Source organism: Actinia tenebrosa, unplaced genomic scaffold, assembly GCF_029948245.1.
Source record: "Actinia tenebrosa isolate PJP-AT-01 unplaced genomic scaffold, QUT_ActTen_1.0 PGA_scaffold11__36_contigs__length_13525064, whole genome shotgun sequence".
NCBI classification, from domain to species: domain Eukaryota; kingdom Metazoa; phylum Cnidaria; class Anthozoa; order Actiniaria; family Actiniidae; genus Actinia; species Actinia tenebrosa.
In genome coordinates this window covers 8563155-8589994 of record NW_028292571.1, presented here as the reverse complement: position 1 = coordinate 8589994, position 26840 = coordinate 8563155, and the positions used below count along the sequence as shown (strand labels likewise).

Sequence of the window (26840 nt, the reverse complement as noted above, 5' to 3'; positions counted from 1 at the left end):
TATAAACAAGAGTGGAATTTGTGGCTTGCGTTCGGGCGTTCGTTCTTTGATGCTGACCATGGGGAACGCAGGCTCACACGTTTTTTCGCTTGGAACAGTTTTGCGCAGCCTATGAGATATGACACCGAATACAAATCATCCAAATACACAGATACAAATTCAAATACGCGAATACCAATACAATAACGTACGGCAGCCAATAGGGGACATTGCTTCAAATAAAACGAAGGGAAAAACCGAGAATCGGAATTAAGTGGAGTAAAAGCTCTGGAAACGATAGAGTTTGAAAACGCCGACAGAATTTCAAAAAAAAAAAAAAAAAAAAAAAAAGATTCCACTTTGCCATACCCCCGAGACATCCGCAGAGCTGAGGCTTCGTATGGACTTCGGACCTGACGGCAATTAAATCCTTCTGTCCTTGGGTGTACGAATTACGCAAGAAAATGTTCTAGACGAAGCATCAGGGGAGAGACCAGCCGGCCCCCAGACCATATCGGCTAATCCCTTGCATTACTGCCACGCACGGAATCGGTTGAAATTTTGATGTTAAAAAGTGTAGTCTATCTGATGCATTGTTTTTATAGCTATTGTTATGCTGATTCACCTGTAACCGTAGTCCAGTGGAAAGAACTTGGGCGCTCCATATGATCACACTAAGTCAAGTCCGGCTGAGCGAAGTTAGTACCTGGATGGGTGACCTGAAATTAATGCCTACTAAATTTTTTTTCTTATGAAACTCCAATCGAAAAAATAATAATTTTAGTTTGCGTCGAGAAATCGTCGATAATTCAAAACTGCCGGCCATTTAATCCGTGAAGGGCAGTCTGTAATCATGAGAAATACCACGAAGAGAATCTTTTGTATTCTGTGGGGTGGATATCCAGGATGTTAGTGTTTTCTAGGGGGCCCTTTACTTACAAACTCAAACACCAATAATGCCGCTTCGCAGTAGTTCCGGTGGTTCCGGTTGCTGAGCGGGTTTCGTTCCGCAGTTCCTGATTTTTAAAAATCCTTACACACAGGAAGCCCATGGTGTATTTCCCAAAAGTTCAAAATGGCGGCCCGACTGAAGTTTCTCGGTCGGGTTTGTGGGATAGGTTTAGGAGCGTTTCTTTCCGTGAAAACCGCACAAAAGGCTACAAAATATCATCATAATGTCATCTTTGCCAGAGAAGAAGACAAAGAATATCAATTAGTTCATGTTCAAGTGGCTTTTCGTCACGGAGCTCGTACCCCTATCTTTTCTCTACCAGAAATGCAGAATGCATCGGTGGGGGATGTGGTTTGGGACAAGGACAAGATGCTTGGAGACCTACCCGAGACTCTTATCAAATACAGGGTGAAAGATCTAGACGGTGGCAGACAGCCTGTTTCAGAATACGACACAAGACAGAAAAAAGTTATTTGGCCGGTAATGTACAATGCACTATAATATAGTCAAATTGAAACCACCGCCTCCCCGATCCACGGGACAGGGCAGTGAACTAGGTGAAGAGAATGAAAGAGAATCTCATGAATATGCGTCTGGACAATTCCAAAAACGGATAGGGCTTTTTGTGTTTTTTTTTCTTCTTTCGTTTATTACATCGCAGGGAAGCGGGAAGAATATTGCTGTACGACGTACCCCCACTCAAAAATTGGTGTAAATTTTTACCCACTCCCCCCCCCCCCCACTAAATTACTTCCCCTCTTTTTATTCGTAAATAACAGTTTACCCCCCTAAGATTACTTGTTTCCAAAAACATATCCCCCCCCCCCATTAAAAGCACTAACTCCCCCCTGTGAGGTAATCAAGTAATACCACACCACAGGTAACCCACGCGCGGAAAAAAATTTGCTTGGGTTGATGACTTTGGGTGGCGATTACCTTTTCTGTGGAAATAATAAGTTTCTTTTGTAAATATTGGAATTTTCGGCAGTAGCTTTCAGCTTTCAAAAAAATGCATGTGGACAATGGATGCCAATCTGACTCTTATTCTCTTGGCCTTATATGCAAATCATGAAAAAAAAAATTTTCCGGGTGCCTAGGAAAAGTGTTAAATTAGTATGTCCATGGGTATTGGTCCGGATGAGGCTTGAACCACCGCCTCCCGCACAACAGATTGACGCTCTTACCAACTGAGCTAATTGGGCTGGTGGTAGTGTCACTGTCACTTATCATTTTAAATGTTAATGCAGTCGTTTACAGTGAGGCAGCAAAACAGGCCAGTTGACCAAAGAGAGACAAACAAACAAACACACATCATCCAGTGTAGCCATCACTTATCATTTTAAGTGTTAATGCTGTTGTTTTACAGGGAGGCAGTGAAGCAGGCCAGTTGACTAAATTAGGTCAACGACAGATGTATGACCTGGGGAAAAATCTACATAGAAGATACATTAAGGAGGTGGAGTTGTTACATCCACAGCTTGTTCCTCAAGAAATATAGTGAGTGATGCATTTGTGAGCCCTAGCTTTGTTTAGTGTTTATGACTAAAGGAATAATAGCCAATGCTTAGTGTGTATAGGCCAGTGGTGTTGGGAGGGGAGGTTGGCTTGGTGTTGTATGTAAGTAGAGTTGTTTGTTGGCAGCTTTTCTTGCTGCTTTTCAGATGAATTTTCTTTTAAAGTCAGTGAATTTGTATTACAACCCGAGAACTATGTCTGAACTTCTTGGTGACTGTAACACAATCCAACACGTTATATACCACATGACGGCTAGCGCTCAAAAGGCGAATTAACATTGATTTTAAGAGAGGGAGGAAAACTACAAGGAAAAAAAAAGAGAATTATTGAATAACTGGTGTTATTGTTTTTGTCATTAACACAGATGCTATTGTTGAGATATTTTAGTGTTGTCTGTAGTCGACATGCACTGTCGACAAAACTATTTAAATCACCTCATTGTGCTTAGATGTTAAATAATGCTCCAGGTGCCTTTTGGTCGTATAAATGCCAATCACTCATTGCTATCCCTGTTTGCCCCTTCATCCTTTTTAAAAGTAGGTAATACATGTATGTAGGGCCGTAGGCAATATGAGGCAGACAAGGTAGTTGCCTCAGTAAATATTGTCTCAAATGCTCCTCAACACTCTATAAAATCGCATTTCCAAGGGTCTCAATTTCAAAAATTTTGGGGGCACATTCCCCTGAACCCACCTAGTTCTAGTTGCTCCCCCCTTTGCATTTTGGTCTGGCTATGGACCTGATATATCGCCACACGTTGAATAAAAGATGTGGTATGAATTGATGGATCATTGTCTAACATAATTTGTTGACTTGATTTAGTGTTCGGACATCCAATATGCAAAGGACAATAGACTCAGCCCGCTGTGTAATAGCTGGTCTCTATGGACAACAAAATGTTAAAGGTAATATTGCTTATGCTAAAGGCCCACTGTGCTGATACACTGACTGGGACCACTGGAAGTTAACCAATCACGACATAGAATGAAAACAAAGGAATCAAACTTAAGTCAAACTTAAACCAATCAGGATCAAGCAACAAAGACTAGATATCTAAGAAAAAAACTTTGATGTTATCAACAACTGTGGGAATAAGTGGGTGTGATTGGCTTAAAAAAAATTCATCTCAAATTTTTGAAGTGGCCGTGGTCCTGGCTAGTGAGTAAAGTAACAGGATATTAAACTGCCAGTTGATACAGTTGCTAGCCAGAGGCCTTTTCTGAATTCGATAATCATGATGTATAATGGTTTAGCTTCAGTACAAACCACAAGATATAAGGTATGATGAACAAAAGATGTTTGTACCCCAGATATACCACAATGCACTGCATTCTGTACCTCAGAATAGGTCTATTAATAGAGTACTCAAGTGTGATGTCACAAAAAAATAAATTTTGACTTTAATTATTTTTCGATCTCTAATTTCTATAGACAATCAAAAAGACGTTTACACACCAAATTTGACGAGAATTGTTTGGAATCGAGCCGAAAATGCAGTGATTTGTATGGAGTAATTATGTATACAATTGGTCATATCTCAGCTGATATTTGCTCGATTCTCGTCAAATTTGGCGTGTAAACGTCTTTTTTTGATTGTCTATCACATTTGTTACCCAAAAATATGATCAAGCGAAAATTAAATTTTGTGACAACATCTATGGTGGCCCATTGAAGCCATAATGTTGTTCTAGACATTGTTATAAATTTTTGATCTTTTTTGATTTTTTTCCCAATGTTTTTGTTTTTGTTTTCACTTTTTTACTGTGTTTTTTTACTTTTGTTCTTGGTGGTTGTTTTGGTTTTCCAACACCTCCATGCTCTTTTAGTGCTTCTGGATCGATTCACTTCAGTCATCACATCGTACACAATATTTCTGGGAACGTTCAATCTATGAACTTCACAAGGTCCTGGACCTTCCATTTCCTGTTCAACAGCTGATTTAACATCACTTGTGTACTCTATTGTGCCCAGCCAAATTAGTTTTAACTTAGTTTTAACTCCCTTCTGGCTGAAAATTAGTGGATAAAATCACCACCAAGGCAAAGATTTGACTAGAGAAGTTCCAATTTGGCTTATTTATATGGCTTATTATTTATTTGGCTTAATATATGGCAATATTTTCAACTTCTTCAGAAAGATTTTTTCTTAATCATATCTATTACAATTTTCCTTAATGATCTGATTGGCAGCGAAACTGCTCTATTTTTCGTTTTCCTCGAATTCCCAGTAAAACTTTTGTATATTTATTGGTATGTTATTTTATTGGTTTACCCACACAGAACTATCATCAAATATATAAAAATATATCATTACACTTATATTTTATGCAGTCGTCCAATTTTGTTGATCACTTGTATAATCACAGACTGTATTGGGTTGCATTCAGTCCTATTTCTGGAAAACTTCAACGAAACAGCAGCCATCTTGGATCCCAGGCCATTTTTTTTGCATCCAGGGGGGCAAATAAAGCTTTGTTAGAGTGATGATTGATGTTGATTGATATTAAAATCTCACCACGAGAGAATACAACAAAAACTGGATTAAGACGGCACATCGATCACCTTTACCCATGAAAGAAAGACAAACACATGAAACTCTATAAATGTTCTGTCACCTTTGTTTTGCTTATCCCCCTGGCAAGATGGCTGCCGTATCGTCCAAGTAATCCATTGATGTGTTATGTTTTATTAAGGCGTTGTTACCATGGTGACCTGTCCTGAAAAAGACGAGAGCATATATCCCAATTCCCATTACTGTATGGCAATCAAGAAATGGGCTCACAGTGCCCTAAGTACAGCATTTCTCATGTCCAATATAGATGGATATAAGAAGGATTATGAAGAGTTTAAAGAAGCTGCAGGAATCAAAGACAAGCATGTGTTTGTGTTTTTCAGAGATTTTATTGCAGCGCAAGAGGTGTGGTTACTTGATATGCTGTTTATTAGTAAATACAAAATGAAAGATAAACCAAGTATACAGTCACATATTTCAAAAAAATTTGTCTGTCAGATTATCTGAATACTCCATTTTACAGTTCCATTCAGTGACCACGAATAATAATTCCTACAGCTGTAGAGTTACAGTGCATGATAAACTGTAGCTTTGCTATGCGCGGAAACTCCAGCCTCGGCTGGAACTATTATTCATGGTCACTGAATGGAACTGTAAAATGGAGTATTGTGTAATGTAGTTTCAGAAATTATCCTTATACCCCCCCACAGAGGAATTTGGAATTTCCAAGGGGTAGGGGGTAGGGTGGTCAGATACAGAACAAAATTACAGAATTTGTATGGAAGAAAATTGGAATTTGCAGGGGTAGGGAGATGCCTCTGCAGGGGAGGGGGGTATGGATAATTTTTATGGATAGTTTACTGTCCTGTGAAAAGAATAGAGAATTGCCTCATAATCCTTGTAGTACTCTAAAACAGATACTGTGTAGCCATTTGTGGGATTATAATTCAATTAGGAAAATATAAATTGGAGTATGAATCATGACATTTGAGTTAGATTGAGTTAGAAAAATGTGTTTTTGTATTTTAGACAGAAAAGATAAAAGCACAAAAATTCATTTTAGTTTCAGATTGCCCATTTCTGAAAATAGGTGTATTTATGTTTGTGGTACTTGTGAATACTGTATACTCAACCTACCTTTCATTTTGAATTTATTATTATTGTCAAGGATTTTGTGTTATTGTGTAGTTCCAAAAACTATCCATACGGTCCCTCTCATGGAGGAATTCTTTTATGACACCCCCTACCCCCCAGAAATTCCAATTTTCTTCCATACAAACTCTGTAATTTTTGTTCTTTCTCTGACACCCCCACTCTTCGGAAATTCCAAATTCCTCTGTGGGGTGGGTATGGATAATTTCTGGAACTACACATTTTCTATTACCTGTTACTAATGTACTCGACTTCCTCTCCCCCTGTCCTTTCCCATCCCTTATTTCCCTCCCATTTCCCCACTTCATAATGAAGCTCAGTGTTGTATGTAAGCATAAGTTAGAAAGAGGGGAGTAACTCCCTCTTCTACTATACTATGATGTAAATAGAGTTGTTTGTTGGATTTCTCCTGTGCTTTGAGGATTTTTCTCTAGGTCCTCCGGTTTCCCTCCCTCCTTAAAAATCAACTTCTAAATTCTAATTCAATCTTTGGACTTTCACCTAGTACATTATAGCATGGAGCTTACAGAGCTCTGTCGTGAATGTCCCACACAGTAACAGCCAAACAAGGCTCAAAACAAGCACTAGCTACCAACAAATGACTAAGTGCTTGTCTTGAATTTGCTTAGAACCGTAACCAGAACTTTTACAGGGAGGGTGCACATCAAATAAAATCGGGCCATTGATCGTTTCTTTTAAGAAAGCAGAACCAAAAAAAAAAAAAGATGGATGAGCGGACCTTAAGCTTTTATGGGGGGTGCACGTGCACCCTGTGCTCCCCCTAGTTACGGCCCTGTTGCTTGTCATTGTTTCGTAGTCAATCAAGTGAATTTGGAAAAATTCTTTAATTTTTAAGTTACTTTTTATTTTACTGAATTAATTTTTGCTTACGTTTTGGACTTGATAAATGTTGTAAATAATGTGAACACATCAAGACCAATCTGAACTTGGAGCCATGATTTCATGGTCACTCAAGTGAATTCAGAAAAAGTCTATTTTTAGCTACTTTACTTTTTATCTAGGCACATGGCATGCCAGTTTCTCCCATCTTCATAAAGTACAGAGAAATGATAGAAAGGAATGCAACACATGAACTTGTATCCGTTCAATGTGGATATCCTCATGGGAGGTAAGATAATAAATTCCATACATATTCCATCTATCTGCTTGTCTGTCCATACATCTGTACATCTTTTTACTTATGAATTTATCCACCTACGTACCCATGCATTCTTCATGCATTCTTTCATCCATCTATTTCTTTACCCACCCATTCTTCCATCCATCCATCCCTCCATCCCTCCATCCCTTCATCCTCCCTCCATCCATCCATCCCTCCATCCTCCATTTTTACGGCCTCTAGGTAGAGCAACATTAAGTTTTTTATCTTGATATTGATAGAGTTACCGTGCTTAAATAAAGATTATTATTATTATTATCCATCCATCCCTCCATCCATCTATTCATCCATCCATCCCTCCATCCATCCATCAATCCTCCCATCTACCCATCTCAGTCCATCCATCCATCCATCTCATCCATCCATCCATCAATCCTCCCATCTACCCATCTCATCCATCCATCCATCCTCCCATCTACCCATCTCATCCATCCATCCCTCCATCCATCCATCCATCCCTCCATCCATCTATTCATCCATCCATCCCTCCATCCATCCATCCATCCATCCATCAATCCTCCCATCTACCCATCTCATCCATCCATCCATCCATCCATCCTCCCATCTACCCATCTCATCCACTATTCCACTTATGGCATTGTTCATGATTACACCCTCTCACCAACTCATTCATTCATTTATTCATTTGGTTCACTTATGATATAATTTTATGTTACCTCAGACATGAAATACTTCGTCTTGGTGTTGGCCAAGCCCTGGAAAACATTCTTGAGAGAATGAAAGACAAAATCACTAAAAAAAGGTAAATATATTATGCTCTTTTCTTTGACTTTTCTTTATGCTACAATTACCTGAACCCCTTGCAAACTTTTATTTGTTTAGTTTATTTGCGCCAATAGACTAATTTGACTTTGCATACCATATAAGGCATGATGAATGAGAGATGTTTGTATCCAAGCTAGACCACAGTGCACCATTTAAACTATTTGAAAAAGAAAAGTTAACTATCTCACATCACCATATAAGGCATGATGTCAAAACGTATCCCAAAACTAGACGAGAATGCACTAGCTTGCTATCTCAGAAAAGATATAATGGCCTATTAGTTCAGGCACAAAGTGCCGCCAACTGTTGGCTCAGTTGGTTGAGCATCGGACTGTCTGTTCTCCCATGCATCCGTCTTTGCATTCATCCATTCATCCACCACCTAATCCACCTTCCGGCCGCGTTTGAGTTCAGGCCGCTAATATCAGAGCGACATAAAAGAACCACTGAGGACATAAAGAAAGCCTTGCAGTGACCACCCTCAGTGCCTACACCTCATACTAATCATCTCTCAGGGGCAGATCCATGATTTTTTCAAAGGGGGGGTTGTAGCATTGGTTGAGGTACTTGTTTGGCGGGAAAGTAGCACAGGGTTCCCAAACGGGGGTAGGTATTATGATAATGATTATTTGCTGCAGGCGAGCATGGTTGTTTCAGGTCCCACACACGGAGTATAGAAAAAAAAAGAGTGAAATGTGTTCGGCACCCCTGTTTTAATAAAACTCACAATGCTGTTGGTGTTGCCATGAAAATAATAATAATAATAATAATAATAATAATAATAATAATAATAATAAATCACTATGGCTCTCATAGGGGGGTTGCAACCCCCAAAACCCACCCCTAGATCCGCCTGGAATCTGGAATTCATAACTCAATTTAAAGCCTCTTTGATTATCCATCCAGAAAAGGCGCTATGTAAATCACAAATCATTATTATTATCATATAGTATAATACATATATATTAACCTAGACATTCTATCTACCAAACCAATTGAAAGCTCTGCATGTTTTTCCTCAGTCCATCATATCACAGACTGTGTCTATACTCCGTACATGATACAACTATCATCTGCATGCTTGTTTGTTTGGGATTGTACAACAATGAGTGGCCTGACTTTAGTGCAGATCTGGCATTTGAGCTTTACAAAAAAAAGGTAATTAGAATGGTAACAATGATGAAGGTGATGATGACATCAACAATAATAATAATGACGATAATAATTATGATAGTTTATGATGATGATAACGATGATAATGGTATTGATGATGATAATGATGGTGATAATGACGTGATGTTGATAATTATGATGACCATTATTAAAACGATAATCATAATAACAGTGATTATGATGATGATGATGATGCAAATGATGATTATGATGTTGATGATAAATGATGATTGTCCTTATTTTACGAGGGTAGCAGTTTATAGCGAGTGGCTAACAAAACGTGTTCCTCTTAACATGATCGAATTGGAATTTAGAAATTGATTTTTGCGGAACAAAACCGGAGAAACCTGAGAAACACCTTTGAAGCACAGGAGAGGACCAACTTTCTCACATATGAAACTGAGCCCGGGAATCGAACCTGGGTCGCCTCAGTAATAATAATAATGATGATAATAATAATAATAAAAATAATAACAATAGTACTGAAGATGATGATAATGATGATAATGATGATGATGGTGGTGGTGATGATGGTGCTGAGGTTGATGATGATGATGGCGATTGGTGATGGTGGTGATGAAGATGATGGTGATGGTGATGGTGATGGTGATGGTGGTGGTGATGGTGATGGTGGTGGTGATGGTGATGGTGGTGGTGGTGATGATGGTGATGGTGATGGTGGTGATGGTGGTGATGGTGATGGTGACTGTGATGGTGGTGATGGTGGTGGTGGTGATGATGTTGGTGATGAAGATGATGGTGATGATGATAGTGATGGTGATGGTGATGGTGATGGTGATGATGATAGTGATGGTGATGGTGATGTTGGTCATGGTCGTGGTCATGGTGGTGATGACATAATTATACATTTACATTTGAAGCCACATGATTTTTACTAAAATGTTTCAAATTCTTAATAATGTTTACTAGGATGGACAATATTTTGTAAAAATTTTACTACAGGGAAAGGTAAGTTTATGACAGCTCAGAGTTCGAACAATGAAACAACCTCTGGGCTGATCCAAGTCAGGGCGTGGCTAACTCACAGGTCAAACCCTGAAACAACCTCTGGGCTGATCTAAGTCAGGCCTCGGCTGACTCACAGATCAAACCCTGAAACAATCTCTAGGCTGATTTAAGTCGGGATCGATTGTATTAAATAGATATGAATATTTCATTTGATTATATGAATTTTTTAAAGAATATTATTGAATAGATATTTGTCTTTAGCGGGATAAGAATGAATGCATTGAATGACCTTAGGAGGATTAAATTTTGCCGCTACCAGCCTGTCATGCTCTACATCATGAATTTTGTAAAAATGGTCCAAGTGGGGTCCCAGTAGGGCAATTTTCCCCCATGGGGTCCCAGTAGGGCAACTTTCACCATGGGGTCACAATAGGGGAACTTTCCCCATGGGGTCTTAGTAGGGCAACTTTTTCCCATGGGGTCACAATAAGGGAACTTTCCTCATGGGGTCACAATAGGGGAACTTTCCTCATGGGGTCTTAGTAGGGCAACTTTTCCCATGGGGTTTTACTAGGGCAACTTTCCCAATAGGGTGTTAGTAGGGCAACTTTATACCATTGGGTTATAATAGGGCAACGTTTCCCCATAGGGTCCTAGTAAGGCATTTTTCCTCCATGGGTTTTTTGTAAGCACTCTACATTAACTGGCGTCGTGCTTTATATTAGGAACAAATACTTCCAGGAGCGACAAGTGCTATGTATCCCTTTGAAAAGTAAGTAATTTGCTTTATTTATTTTATTTTGCTTTGTTTTAGTGTAATTACTTTGTTTTCTGTATCCACCCTATACATTATATTAACGGGCGTAAAAAACGCTACGTTCAAACGTAGATTATTTTTGAAAAAATAATTAAAAATTCAGTTTTCAAAAATATCTGGATACGAGCGAACAGGGCCTAAAATTTCAAACTTGTCCCAGTACCCTGGTCGTTTTTGAAATGGTCAATTATGCAAGTAGCATATTTTACTTGTGTTTCGTGAAAAAAAAAAAAAAAAAACACAGGGGAAAACCCTGAATATTAATATTTTATTGTTCAAAGATTCCGAAAGCTGATCACTTCATACTCAGTAGAAGACTGGCATCAGGAATGTAACCAACAGCACCATTAACAATACCACACTCAAATGCTTGGTTTCACTCGCATGACGTCATTTCCTGTCTCATAAGGCCTAGGCCTTTTCTGAGTTCGATAAAGCAGGATGCATTGTGGTCATTCGGTACAAGCAACACCTTATAAGGCATGATGTTTGTACCCAAGCTAAACCACAATGCACCGTGTTCGCTATCTCATAAAAGGTCTATGTTCATCAGCTGAATCACAAGTTTTCAATTAGCAATTCCGTAGTTGAGGAAACAATCGCTGGAGATATTTCCTAGATGGCATTTATTTTATCACCTAAAACAGTCCCATAATGCACTGCAAAATGCCAACTCGACCCAGTTTTTTTCTCAAACTCGAAATGGCTAATAGAATAGACCTCTTAACCTTGGTCATTAATGTTTCCTATTTCAGACCACTTGTCATTCCCTATAGTCTTTTTGTTTGTTTGTTTAACAGTTGTGCATGAGAAAACCCATGAAAATGGATACAACTCAAACAAATAATCTTACTGTCAAGGGAATGACTCGTGGTCTGAAATTGGAAAACATTACGCCCAAGATGAAGAAGTTTATCCTTTCTGGCGGACAGAAAAAGGCGATCATGATGGAATTTAAAGTCTTATATGAACTGATTCTAATTTAGCTATCAATACATCTCTAAACTTTTATACGATGAACACTTTTAAAACTTTTTTTTCGCTAATTTGGGTCCCAAAATGGGGGTTGGTGGGTGATGAGGTTGGTTATGACATTTGCTTTAGTGGGGCCCTTATTTCACAAGTACATTGTTGCCTTTATTCTGCTGGGTTCCTTTTAACAGAGCTTTGCTTGATTCACAAAATATAATATATATACAATGGACTACTCCGACGATAAGGCGGCCATCTTGGATCGTAAGGCATCATGGGGCGTCCAGGGGGCAAATAAGCTTTTGTTACAGTAACGACGTCGCTTGATATTAAAGCTTAAGATTTCACCACAAGAGAAAAGAACAACAAAAGGTGGATTAATTAGTTTAAGCTTAGTAAAGAGTGTCCTCTGTTGCTCAGGGCTAGCCAGTCGATTTTGTGTGGAATAATCCATGTGTTCCAGAGAAGGTCCGTGGGATCCCAAAGTCTTTGAAGCTATAGCGTTGGTATTTGTGAATATTTAGACACTGATACGAGGTTAACCCTGAGTAAATGTAATAATGTAATAACGTTAACTCGAAAAAGGTCATTTGACTAAAGAAATAGGGGTAAGGGATTCTTGTTATTTACAATATATAATTATTATATGATCACCAAATTTGTCCCATTTTTATTAATATAAAAAATTGTTAATATAATAATGTAAATGGAATTAGGCAACAGCTAAATCCTAATCTGTTTACTGTTTGCCAATATTTAAGAATAAGGTACATGATTTTAAATAAACAACTATGGATAATATCGAAAAGTTGGTTGCTCAAACGATCTTTGTTTTCTTTCAGTTTTTATTCATACATTCTCCCTTTCGTTCGTTCCTTCCCGGTTTTCCTCCCTCCCTCTCTACCTCCATCCTTTCATCCATCCTTCCCAATATTTCTCTATTTATCCCCCATCCTTCCATCCATTCATCCCTATATCCATCCGACCCTACATCCAACTATAATTTATCCCTTAATCTCTCCCTCCGTCCATATAATCTCGGCGTGCGACGAATAACGAGGGCTCTATCCCTTTTTTGAGACCAGAATTTCTTGGACTTCCGGTATGACAATACAATCGTTCAAAAACGTCACAGCCAAAAAAAAAAAGATGATAATGATGATGATGACAATAATAATAAAAAAATAATGTTTTCGATTTCTATTTTTTATTTCGATCGGAAGTCAAGAAGGTATTATATTTCACTTCCGGAAAATTGCGCATCCGCCAAAAATAGATTATGCCAGAGCCCTCGTTCTTCGCCGCAGGCCAGAAGAAACGTAGGATCTGGGTACGAGATTTCCATCCATCTGGTGATTATGATGGTGATGGTGATGGTGATGGTGATGGTGATGTTGATGTTGATGTTGATGTTGATGTTGATGTTGATGTTGATGGTGATGGTGATGGTGGTGGTGATGTTGATGGTGATGGTGGTGGTGATGGTGATGATGATGATGGTGATGATGATGATTATTATTATCATTATTCTTTTGGATTTCACAGCTTGTCGGAATTTTACATTACATAGACTCAAAGTAATTAAATAATAATAAAAAATAATAATAATAATACTAAATAGTATAAGTATTAATGGCTTGCAATCATTCCCAAAAGGATAAAAATAACAAAAAGAACATGGCAGCCATGTAAGATGATATAACAAAATAGACTAATGACGAATCTTTGGTTAAATTCATCCAACATGGCGGATGTACAAACCATCAATACTAGTAATAGCAACTTTCCTTTAGCTCAGGTAGGTGTAGCTTTATTCCTCCTACTCGCTTTCTCAGCTATATATGACGTGTTAGTTTTTCTATACTCATTTTCTATACTCAGCAGGAAAAGGAAAGTAACGTGTGTTGTTTCCAACTCTTCTTCTTTCAAATGAAACTTCAAGCGTTTTTCAATGACCATGTTTGCAATGCTGTCAACTGCTCGACCAAACACATTGTCTTCACCAAGTCTTTCGCTGCTTTCTAGCATTTCAAACCAAGTTAGAAACCCATTTTGTTCACAAAAACTGTCCATTGCTTGTTTGTCTTTGAATATCTTGTTTTCTCCAAGCCATTGTACGGAACAAGTGTTGTCAGTGAGTAACACGAAAGGAAAGTGATCGTCTTTGGCAGATGGTAGATTTTCTTGAACGGCTTCTTTCCATTTTACTGCTCCATCGAGAGAAGAAGGCATCGTTGGACCCCAAAATACCACAGCCCCAACAGGAGGTCCTATCTTCAAATAAGTTCTCATCATTCGGCTGTGCCTTTCCTGTTCACCCAACATCACGAACATAGTTCTTTGTTGACGTGTGGATAAAACTGGTAAGGTGACTTTCTTTTCGTACAGGCGAAAATCTACTCCCATTATAGGTCGGTCTTTACGTCCTTTATTTCCCATACATTGGTCCACATAAATCTCTTTTGATTTACCACCAGTCCAGTCACCAACACATAAGATACAAACTCTTTCATGTATGGACCAAGGTCCATCCATTTCCGGTCTCTGATCTGCTGCATTGGTTTTGAAGGTTTTCAGCTCGACCTCCTTGCCTAACTTACTGACCAACTGTGTGATTTCAGGCTCTGGAGTTTCATAACTACAAGAATACGCCATTTGCTTCAACTGTTTATAATAATTTTAAACAATTTGGAAATAATAGTTCAAGTTTGTACGTAAGTAAAAGTTAAGAATGAGGAATATACCACAGGAAAACCAAAATAAGGAAATCGATATTTATCGGTCACGCAAAAAGACATGCAGGGGAAGGTCAACGAAAAGACACTTTTTTCAATTTTAATTCATTTTTACTTTCTTCTCCCTTGTTAGTTTATTTTTCGGAGATACTAGTACAAAGGCTAATTCACAATCCGAAGGAAAATTAATTGTATGGTATGCATATCGTGAAGAAAGGTCTTTACTAGAGGCCACTTCATTATTGACATCGATTCATATCAGTTTTCCTCGTCTTATGTAGAAGTTTTAACACTATCGGGTTATCATTTGTGATGCCGAAATCTTGTCCCTCTACGCAAAACAATTCGCTTTCTCAGCTATATATAACTTATTAGATTATCAATACTTATTGAGCAGCAGGAAAAGGAAAGTAACGTGTTGTTTCCAACTCTTCTTCTTTCAAATGAAACTTCAAGCGTTTTTCAAGGACCATGTTTACAATGATGTCAACTGCTCGACCAAACACATTGTCTTCACCAAGTCTTTCGCTGCTTTCTAGCATTTCAAACCAAGTTAGAAACCCATTTTGTTCACAAAAACTGTCCATTGCTTGTTTGTCTTTAAACATCTTGCCTTCTCCCAGCCATTCTACTGAACGAGTGTTGTTAATGAGTAACACGAAAGGAAAGTGATCGTCTTTGGCAGATGGTAGATTTTCATGAACGATTTCTTTCCATTTTACTGTCCATCGAGAGAAGAAGGCATCGTTGGACCAAAAAATACCACATCACCAACGGGAGGTCCTATCTTCAAAACAGGGTTGGTCATGAAAGGCGTGTGCCTTTCATGTTCACCAAGAATTAAGAATATAATTCTTTGTTCGTATGAAAAACTGGGGAAGGTAACTTTCTTTTTGTACAGACGAAAATCTGCGCCCATTATAGGTCGGTATTCAAAGCTTTTATTTCCCATATAATGGTCCACATAAGTCGGTGTTGATCTACCACCAGTAAAGTCACCAACACATACGATGGCCAGACGTTCATCCATTTCCGGTCTCTGATCTGTTGCATTGGTTTTGAAGGTTTTCAGCTCGACCTTCTTGCCTAACTTGTTGACCAACTGTGTGTTTTCAGGCTCCGGAGTTTCATAACTACAAGAATACGCCATTTGCTTCAACTATTTATCAAAGTTTTAAACAGTTTGGAAATAATAGTTCAAGTTTGTACGTAAAAAGTTATAAGTGACTATGAGGAATATACCACAGGCAACCCAAAATTTAAAAAATCGATATTTTACCGGTCACGCAAACAGAAAGGAAGGGGAGGGTGAACAAAGGGAGACTTTTTTACTCGGGCTACCCGCAGGATAAGCCCGAGTCTATGTTTACCTTTTTGCCAATCTGTCGTGCAACGTTTTGGAAATCACAGGTAGTCCAGCGATCACTAATTGGCTTACTACAGGTAGTTCAAGAGTTCAAGAGAAGAATCATATATTTTGTGGCCACTGCAATATAACTGCGTAGCCACTATGCCATAGTCGTGAATGAGTGAGGGAATGTTGACACATGACGTCATCAATCACGTGACTACATAAAACTGTAAAGGCCTATTTACACGGCACGATTTGCCGCGCGCGACTTGACGTATACGGCAAATTTTGGTACCATTTACACGAGCACAACTTGTCGCACGCGGCACGAAAAAAACGCGAGCAATTTACTCGTCAAATTACATGACTATTTCTCATTACAGCAAATGTTTCTTGTAAAATGCCACCATTCACAGTTGAGAAGTGCAGTAAATAATCATGTCTACCTTGTTATTTGATGAGATCATTCAGAATTTTTGCACTTCGTGTTTAATTAACGGTAAAGACGTTTTCATGGAAATCCGCCATTTTGTTTTGGAATCAACTAGTTCCATAGCGAATCTCGCTCAAAAACGTCATTTTTACGTCATTTTCCTACGGCATGTAGTAGGATTTTAAGCCAAAGTTTAAAATGCTACGACAAGTCTTGAGGCCGCGTACGTCTGTTGTAGGACCATTTACACGACCCGATTTTGAGCTGATTTTGCCGTATACGTCAAGTCGCGCGCGGCAAATCGTGCCGTGTAAATAGGCCTTAATAAATCTACAAAAATTTGACCACTGTGAAAAGAATCTTCGATTATTTTTCATTCGAGATGAAGATAATTTCTCTCATAATAAAAAAACATGCAGTGAAATCGAATCGAAATGCACTACATTGTTTGTTTATTTTTTGCGCGAGTATACTCTCCCTCTTAGTAATTTTGCACACAAATCACCACCACCCCCAGGGGCTAGTTTTGTTCTTGGTAGATTCTTCGACAAAGTTTCCCAAGGCCGACAGTTTTAGGCTTTGAATCTCTTTGACCATGGCGAGGTCATTTAAATTGATATTTTTGGTGGTTACATTGTTTGTAAACGAATTTTATTGCTCTCACAAAAGGTGTTCAGTATGTAAGCACTACGAGAACAAAGCAAAGTCAGCCACAAGTTTTAAGAGTGATTTCAAGCAGTGTTTTGGAATTGAAACAACTGGCGAGCAACTGTTCTACGTGTATAAGGGCAGTCGCCGAATTTCGAAAAAGCGGAAAAACTTTCCTCCACGTAAGTAGTTTTTTCCCCCATAAATTTACCAAAAGTAGAATCTGCATATGTTTGATACAAGGTATGATCACTGAGTTTGCACTTTGTTGCAGCTCGCTCAACAAAGCCGGGGAAAGGGGAAGACCGAGAAAAAAAGCCTATGACGGGTGCGGGTGTAGCTCCTTCGACAATTTCAACCAGCATTCAAACCGAAGCTGTAGCAAACACTTTGGATATGAATGTAATGGGTGGAAAGTTAAAGACACGTGTTTTTGCCAGATCCTCCGTGGCCATGGCGGCAAAACCATTCTCCCCCCTGGACTTTTTGAGGAAGTTTCACAACACATGAAAGGACTATCACAACGTAAGTCATATTTATTTCAGTTCTTTTTTAATTCAAAATGCTTACCATTGACATATTCTATTTCAGGTTGCGACCTCCAGACAGAACTACAGCTATTGCCGCGAACAATACTATTTAAGAGCGACTGTCCACTAATATCGAGCCAAATCAAGAATCGGCGGCAACAGTGAAAAAATCGATTTTCTTTATTTTTGGTCCAGAGTTAGGTATTAGTGAGTAAGTAAACGTGGTGGGTTTTATTTCTTCAAAAAAAATGTTATCGCTGAGAAAAATCGAAAAAACGGTCCGTCCGATATAGGGCCCAAGACGGCACGAAATGAAAGCCATTTTAGGGGTCTCTTTAACGTTATCCTGTAAAGTCGCAACACATTTTCCAGCCTTTTTAAATTGAGATATTCGTTCTTCAACTATTCTTGAACATTTTCATGCAATTTTAGGCTCATGGGTTTATTTATTATTTTTTTAGAGGTCCGTCAAACTCGCTATAATTTGAGTCTGCAAAAACTTCGCTCCGGCACACAAATTCAAAAAATAAATTCTACATGTGGTATAATTCAGAATCTTTCAAAACTTCGGATTCTAAGCAAGTTAATATGGATCTTAAAAGTTCCATCAAAATTAGTTTGGGGAAATTTCCACAGCGGTCCAAACAAGCGAGTGAATAATGCTGGTTTTTAGAAGAAACCGCCCCGTGACTTGAAAACATTGTGTTTGGAGCCTTTGAAATTAGGACGAAAATCAGTCTATAATTTTGCTAAAACGGACAGGTTTTAATTTCCAACGACTTTCTTAGTGTTTCTTTGAGTTAACTTCAAAATATCAAAGCTTAAGAATCGAGTTTTCCTTTTATTTACTTTGAGTAAGAACTACCCAGTTTCTAATTAGCATAGTGCTTTCAACGAGTAGATTTCAAAATATGTTTTTTGGTCTGAAAACACTCCTACAATTCGACTAATGTCAAAGCAATGTTACAGAAAGACGTTTCCTACTTGCTTTACATGTTTTCTTGCTAATTCTGTACAGTTTTACTTCCATTTTCAGAATTAGTTGTGATACGTTTATCGGAACTTGGGATCAGTACTATTGATTGCGTGACCTAACGTCCCGTGGGGGAAGGGGGGCGGGGGGTGAAAAGCTGAATGTAGCGGGCTTCCAGGTTTTGATACGAGGGAAGTCTCGAATCATTTCTTATTTTCTCGATTTGCGAAGCAATAACAAACTGGCTCCTTGCTGGCCTGACAACTATATTGAACAAAAATGTACCAAAGGATTTTACTGTAGTTACTTAACTACCTCGCTGATACCTGAGGCTAATTTCTAATTTGAAGATCTTGCTTACGTGAATCATGGCAAAAGATAAACCCAAGAATGGGAAACATTAAGAAAAAATACTGAAATTGTCAATTCCTACTTGTCATGACGTGCTCATAAATACCTGGACAAGCGTTTCTTTTTTTTTCTTTTGTTTTCCTTTTTTTTCTTTTTTGTTGCCTTTTTTTTTTAGTTTTAGTTTTTGATTTATTTTTGTACTTGCGCTCAGGTAAAATCAACGAAAAGGCGTTTCAGTCAGAAAGACTTAACTTTTGAGTTCTACATATGAGTTTAAACCGAATCGGTGCGACTTTCTGCCATTAAACCTGACATTCGCAGTTTGCATAAAGGGCCATAATCTTGTCTGTATATGGCTTCTTGCGCTTGACTTGAACATCTGTGGTGTCAATACCAAAATGGAGGCATATTTGCTTCAACATTGCGATGGCAAAAGTCTCCAGTTTTGACTTTGATGCCAAATCACAAATGTTATATGTGTCGAAAACCAGTGGGTGCTTTACGGACAGTTCGCTTTTTGCCTTGGCTGCGAATTCTTCAATCTCATATTGATGAATGGCGTTTTCCAGTTCGTCAGCAGTATAATCATCGACATCTTCCTTTGGATCTGGACTCGGAAGCTTCTTCTTTTTAGCTACGCGTGAAAAAAAACTGGTAATCTGCTTGCTTGTCAAGAATTCGTCGCTGTTGAACAGTCGATTGCCGTTGATGTCCTTTGCTGTCATCATGGCTCTAGCAACTGACAAGGAATTTGCTTTCTGTCCAGTAGTTTCTCCTATCTGGAATTTCTTCAAAAGGTAGTCTTTCTGCTTTTGGGAGAATCTTTTTTTACCTCCTAGTGAAGATCTTAGGGCCCATCCCATTGGCAAGGTTTCTTTCTTGTTTTGTGCTGTCGTTCTTCTGTAGCTCGCATCTAAATGGGGGATCCCAATGAACTGTCCTTCTAATTTTTCTGCGTAACAAAGTGTCGCTTTGTCAAAAATGGTCTCCCGCTCCAAAGCAAAATGGTGTTTTCCACAATCTAGATGCTGTTCAAGGGAAGAATGTCTCAAGAACGTCATCGTACACCCTTCTTCAGGACAGGTAAACAGTGCACTTGGCTCTCTAGCTTCTGATGGAGCACTGAGTGTTTTCTCTGTGGTCGTTATTACTGATTCAACGGATTTGGGAGTTTTAGATTTGATCTGTGTAAATTGACTATCGCTGGTTTCAATCAACGTCAGGGATGGTATCTGTGAGTCGGTAGGTAGTTGTAGATCTTTGGATGATAGAAGTTTACCTGGTCCAATTTTGTATGCCTTCCAGATACGAATCCCATCTTCACAATACTCTACATTAGATACTTGACTGACACCATCCAGTTTCAATGTTGGCATATCTGGGATGACGGGGGATCCAGAGAGGATGACGCCCACAGCAGGAACTCCGCCTGACGATAAGATTGCTTTTTTCATGTGCTCATGAGAAATGATATCATTGCCTTCATTGAGGTGGATTCTCATATGGGACTTGATGGTAGCAGCCTTTCTATCACAGGCTCCCTTTCCTCCCTGTGGATCTGAGAAGTCCATGCGCTTGATTGCAACACCATGACAATGGCCTAATAACTTTGCATAAAAAATGTTCGGACCGTTGCGATAGCATCCAGCGTTGTCCTGACGGTAAAAAACTGAGCGTAGTTTGGGCATGATGACTTTAAGCCTTTCAATGACATCTGACATTATAGCCAGAATGACGACGTATTCCTGACTACATGACTCAAAGATGTGAACAAATGTTAACATTTCTAATTGACCATCTTTGCCTCGTTTAGTCGCTACTGTGATGTGCCAAGACATGCCACGTTTGGCAAACCAGTCTTTCTGACTCTCTCTAAACTTTCTTGGAATGAATTTCATGGCCCAGTCTTGGGTTAGAAAAACGGACGTCTCATCGAGGACTTCTAAGATGTCTACTCTAGCCTCATCTTGGTTAACATAGCGCAGAAGATGTGATTTCCATGCTCCAATGTTTGTTTTGGCCTGTCGCACACGGAAAGTCAGCTCTTCCTTTGTATCTTCAGAGAGATTTCCCGACTGCTCTTTTAAAGCTTCCTCTATGCACATGACGGTGTCGGTTAGCATAGTACACCGATCACATGAGCTATCGTGCTGGTGATTACACTCTGACTGATAATCTGAATCACCAGGGTCACTCAAGGCATACCGCCTACAATGATCAGCCACCGTCGAACTCTCAGATATGTGCACCTGCAATTTATATTTAAAAATATCCATCACTGAATTAATTTAAATTAGCCTTTAAATAAAACTAACCGAGGGGATGTTTGGTTTATCTTTAATGCTCTAGCTTTGATTCTCTGTTGTTGATTTTATTTGTACTGGACAGCGAAGGTCCGCTATATTAGAGTTTCAGTATTGTGTGTAAGGTTACTCTAAGTACGTGAATCCGCGTGAATTGCGCTATTTTAAAACATCTGCTTTGACTGCGGAGAGACTCCCTAATCGGCCTACGCGGTCTTTGTACCGTAATGTGATGTTATAGCGGTTACCTTGTAGTCAGTTTTCAGGTAGCGTTTTCCTGCTTTAAGGCGATCTTGTTGTTGTTTTGCCCAGGCCATTCCTAAACCGATGTCTCCTAGTATTTCTGTAACGCTTTCTAGATCGTCAAATGCCTCTGCACCTGTCGAACTTATGTAGTCCAAACCCTGAAGCGAAGTTCTTAAAGAAGCAGGACAGACCATAAGGATACGAAGCAAAGTACTGCGACTCAAGGGCGTAAAGGCTGACTCCCGACAGAATTCCTGGTACTGTTGAATTACCCTTTCGGGAATGATCGTACGAATTACGTTTGGGACCTTGACTAGCTGATCAGAAGATAATTTTATGGTTTTCTCTCCAAAAGGTAAGTCCTGGATGATGTGTGGACTGGTAACGAAGTTAATAAAGTGGTCGATCTTGCTTGTTGACACGGAAATTCTTGACTGAGGTGACAGTGGGACAGGTTCTCCTCTTCCGTAAAGTAGGCAGTGACGTTTGGCCTCAGTATATCGATACTTTGTAAGATCTGGAATCCATTTACGAAGATTGTTTAGACTGACCTTGTCCGCCATGATAGAGAGAATTTGTCTTCGAGTACCCCAACTACCTGCAGTATTGTAACATTCGGTCAGCGCATCCAAAAGAATGGTATCCATGTCTTTAAAGTTTGCTACATCATCAGAAAACCGCTGGCAAAGGGCTGTCGAAGAAGAGACTGACTGCCAGAGAAAATCAGCATCACACGGGGCAATTTCTTCAAGAACGGCTGTTACTCCTTGGTATGCTTTGCGTGTATAATATCGCTTGGTCCTGTCACTAGCATTAGACCAAGGCGTAGTTAGGGTGTGTCTGACTGGACTGACATCTCTGGAACGCAAAAAGCTATTCAGTTCTTGTAAAGGATTTCCAGATGATTCCTCCCAGCTGCTATCATCAGAGGGCAAAAAAAGGCTCCCACCAGGTGTTACTGGGTTTAGATGTGGTTGACCGGTACTTTTTGCAGTCAACGGGGTGCTGTGGGCGGTTGGGGTATTCATTGTTACCTCTTTGTCAGTCTCCTATAAAATACAAGTACATACATATGAAAAGTTAATTTTATTTCCTGAAAGACAAGAAAACGCATGGGAGTTATAATCATTTAATAGAAGGGGCGGATCCAGAATGTTTTAAGGGGAGTAATTCTTACAGGGTAACCAATGCCGTTGCCAGTCTAAAATGTTTTCTGACATAAACACTAGTAATGCATTCCCTCGCCACCCCTGGACCAGACCCTCAGGATATGTGCTAAAACCACGCCTTTATTTAATGCTACGAAAGACATCGACTCACCAAGGACATACACTTCATCTTTGCTTGAACAGTGTAATCGTCTAGAAGGACCCTGCATTCCCGGCATATTGCTGTATAACAATGAAATATTCACATGGCATGATTTCAGTATATCAGACTTTATGGCGTCAAGTTAACGTCTTCATTTGACATTGCTTGAATTTTCACATGCAGCTATTGCAGCATGCAATTTAGCGGGAAATACATTTATTTTCATACTGAATTGGCTTTATTTCATTCCTTAGTACACAAAAAGAGTAACATATATACTAACCTGAACCTACGGGAACAAAGACACCCGTCATCTGCAAGATAGTATTCGATTTTTCTTTGCCGATCCCGCGATCAGCTTTGGGCCATTTTGCTTTCTTTTCGCCATGCCTTGACAGCTCCTGAGGAACTCGGCAGCACTGGGAACTTCTGCGCCAGCCTATACCTAACAATGAACGATGACCTGGACAAATTGTCAACTCTGCAATATTGTCTGGAACCGAGAATATCGAAGCTCGAGCCAAAAGTAGTTCAACCTCAGAATCGACATCCTGTATACCAAAAGCTTTCTTATGCCCGGATATATCCAATTCACATGAACTAAGTGGTATCACGACCATCTTCTTGTTTCGATCTCTGGGATCATAACCGCAATTTCCGCCTACGATTTTCTTAAATGAACAGCTGACTTCCATTCCTAATCCCTCATGAACGAAAGCCGCTTTATTAGGAAGTGCTAGTAAACGTCATTTTCCCATGTCACGTGGTTGAACGCTTGTCCAGGTATTTATGAGCACATCATGACAAGTAGGAATTGACAATTTCAGTATTTTTTCTTAATGTTTCCCATTCTTGGGTTTATCTTTTGCCATGATTCACGTAAGCAAGATCTTCAAATTAGAAATTAGCCTCAGGTATCAGCGAGGTAGTTAAGTAACTACAGTAAAATCCTTTGGTACATTTTTGTTCAATATAGTTGTCAGGCCAGCAAGGAGCCAGTTTGTTATTGCTTCGCAAATCGAGAAAATAAGAAATGATTCGAGACTTCCCTCGTATCAAAACCTGGAAGCCCGCTACATTCAGCTTTTCACCCCCCGCCCCCCTTCCCCCACGGGACGTTAGGTCACGCAATCAATAGTACTGATCCCAAGTTCCGATAAACGTATCACAACTAATTCTGAAAATGGAAGTAAAACTGTACAGAATTAGCAAGAAAACATGTAAAGCAAGTAGGAAACGTCTTTCTGTAACATTGCTTTGACATTAGTCGAATTGTAGGAGTGTTTTCAGACCAAAAAACATATTTTGAAATCTACTCGTTGAAAGCACTATGCTAATTAGAAACTGGGTAGTTCTTACTCAAAGTAAATAAAAGGAAAACTCGATTCTTAAGCTTTGATATTTTGAAGTTAACTCAAAGAAACACTAAGAAAGTCGTTGGAAATTAAAACCTGTCCGTTTTAGCAAAATTATAGACTGATTTTCGTCCTAATTTCAAAGGCTCCAAACACAATGTTTTCAAGTCACGGGGCGGTTTCTTCTAAAAACCAGCATTATTCACTCGCTTGTTTGGACCGCTGTGGAAATTTCCCCAAACTAATTTTGATGGAACTTTTAAGATCCATATTAACTTGCTTAGAATCCGAAGTTTTGAAAGATTCTGAATTATACCACATGTAGAATTTATTTTTTGAATTTGTGTGCCGGAGCGAAGTTTTTGCAGACTCAAATTATAGCGAGTTTGACGGACCTCTAAAAAAATAATAAATAAACCCATGAGCCTAAAATTGCATGAAAATGTTCAAGAATAGTTGAAGAACGAATATCTCAATTTAAAAAGGCTGGAAAATGTGTTGCGACTTTACAGGATAACGTTAAAGAGACCCCTAAAATGGCTTTCATTTCGTGCCGTCTTGGGCCCTATATCGGACGGACCGTTTTTTCGATTTTTCTCAGCGATAACATTTTTTTTGAAGAAATAAAACCCACCACGTTTACTTACTCACTAATACCTAACTCTGGACCAAAAATAAAGAAAATCGATTTTTTGCTGTTGCCGCACATTGCTCGATATTAGTGGACAGTCGCTCTTAATGAATTCACTGTGTCCAATAAACGGTTTTTATGCATATAATTACTGATCTTATCAAAATCCATTGTTTTCAGTCTGCATTATCCCAACGAATGCATAGAGGAAAATCAGACATATTTAGTTCATTCATTATTGGTTTTGTTTCTATGGTAAACAAGCTAGAAAGAAAACAATTGGATTTTGATAAGAACAATAATTATACTAGATAATCACTTCGGCACGCAGCATTCGTAGACGCCCTCAGCTGCCTGCATTATACCTACGAATGCTGCGTGCCTCAGTAATTATCTATTAAATATTACTTGCAAAAAGTTTAATTTTTTTGGTATAAGCCGATTTTTTGCAGCATGAAATTTAAGATCATATGAAAACACTGTTATCGTACAATATAATTATTGCAAGCTAAGGGTGGAGATAGCGTATGGATTTTGAGAAATTTGAAAAAACAAAATTTCTCTCTAACGTAATGTATGCAAGAAAATAATGTGCGCACAACATTGGTGTATAAGTAATGAAATAAATACCCGATTTCTAAAATATCTTTCTTCCTTGGAGATGAACAGCAATATTACCAAAGCCACATAAAAAAATGGCAAAAGAATTTTGATTAGCCTGTTGCTTATCGTAAAAGGAAGATATAATCTATACATAGGCTTCAAACTCCCCCCAAAAAACAACGTAAATACACCTTGAAAAAAACAAACACAGAAGGTGGAGATAGCGTCTAGTTTTAGAGTGATGACTACTCGAACATTTACTAAAATTTGAACATGTAAGTGATTTGATGTAGAATAAGGATACTTTTTGTATATATACAAAATGTCGATCACAGTTAGGGTTGGCCAAGATATTATAGTTATTAATAAACTCTTAACATGTGTATCCATATCTATACGATGTACCTCTGGCACTGAATATTTGAGAGTATTTTACTTGTGTTATATATGACAACGAAGGAAGCCATGACACTTTTGCAGTGTCTTCTTCGCGCTAAAAAGTCCATTTTGTCTAGAAAACTAATATCTTTTTTCATCATATTAGTTGACCAGAAGATGAACTAGTCGTATCTTATTTTATAATGTTTAAAACACTGGTAAATTAGGTAAAAATATTAGATTAAATAGGTAAACAATGCAGTATTCTTGCTCATCTGGCTACGCACTCGTGTTCAGTCAAGCATTTCGGCGCGTGCGTATGCAAAATTCCCTCCTGTTTCTAAGTAATATATTTGAACTAATAAGGTACAGTGGAACCCCGTTAATAAGTACACTGTTGGGACGGACAAAACTGTCCTTATTAACGGGGTGTCCCTATTAACCAAGGTGTCAGAAAAACAGCTGAAAACACATTTTTAACCATTTATTTTTACTGTATTGTAAACCTTGAACTACAATGTTCAATACAACAGCCTAAACTGGAACAAAAAAGGCATTACTGTATAAGAACTACATTCGCATTTTCGGCACTGCATTGTACAATTTCATGTTAAGTTGAGTTCTGGAAAATAACATTGCAATGGTATTGCGAGCTTTGTCTATTTCATTATGCTGTAACAGCAAAGTCTATTGCAATGATCAGTGTGTGGTCCGTTCGTTGATACGCAAAAACTGAATACATAATCCGTACTAAGCTCATTATATCAATAAACAAATACAGTAAAGACGTCTTCATATTTCATATGTCTTTAATGCGGGGTTAATCATTGTATGGAAACTGTCATTCAGGTCCTAGAAATGTGTCCTTTGTACTTATTAACGGGTGTCCTTATAAAGTGGGTTAATTCAACAGAAAATGTATGGAGTTTTCGTTGGGACTTTGAAACCTATCCTTAATAGCGAGGTGTCCTTATTAAGCGGGTGTC

The 26840-nt window shown here is 38.7% G+C and overlaps 3 protein-coding genes across 4 annotated transcripts; 1 reads left to right on the top strand and 2 right to left on the bottom strand.

Annotated features, from left to right (window-relative positions):
* Positions 1-1048: 1048 nt before the first annotated feature.
* On the top strand, positions 1049-12808 carry LOC116288905 (lysophosphatidic acid phosphatase type 6). 2 transcript variants are annotated; one of them, XM_031695770.2, is made up of 10 exons: positions 1049-1411; positions 2298-2428; positions 3269-3351; positions 5265-5362; positions 7132-7238; positions 7972-8052; positions 9098-9233; positions 10179-10217; positions 10943-10989; positions 11316-12808. In XM_031695770.2, the coding sequence occupies exons 1-10, from the start codon at positions 1055-1057 to the stop codon at positions 11383-11385; spliced, it is 1149 nt and encodes a 382-aa protein (XP_031551630.1). In that variant the 5' UTR covers positions 1049-1054; the 3' UTR covers positions 11386-12808. The 2 variants fall into 2 exon arrangements, with proteins under 2 accessions (XP_031551630.1, XP_031551629.1); XM_031695769.2 differs by having other exon boundaries at positions 5139-5362.
* On the bottom strand, positions 12662-14713 carry LOC148912476 (ras-related protein Rab-32A-like). The gene has a single exon (XM_089027536.1). The coding sequence runs from the start codon at positions 14659-14661 to the stop codon at positions 13801-13803; it is 861 nt and encodes a 286-aa protein (XP_088883662.1). The 5' UTR covers positions 14662-14713; the 3' UTR covers positions 12662-13800.
* A 4419-nt stretch (positions 14714-19132) lies between these two features.
* On the bottom strand, positions 19133-24977 carry LOC148912475 (uncharacterized). The gene is made up of 4 exons (XM_089027464.1): positions 23171-24977; positions 22897-22967; positions 21579-22625; positions 19133-21276 (listed from the first exon to the last, which is right to left on the bottom strand). The coding sequence occupies exons 1-4, from the start codon at positions 23580-23582 to the stop codon at positions 19330-19332; spliced, it is 3477 nt and encodes a 1158-aa protein (XP_088883590.1). The 5' UTR covers positions 23583-24977; the 3' UTR covers positions 19133-19329.
* Between the last annotated feature and the right edge of the window lie 1863 nt (positions 24978-26840).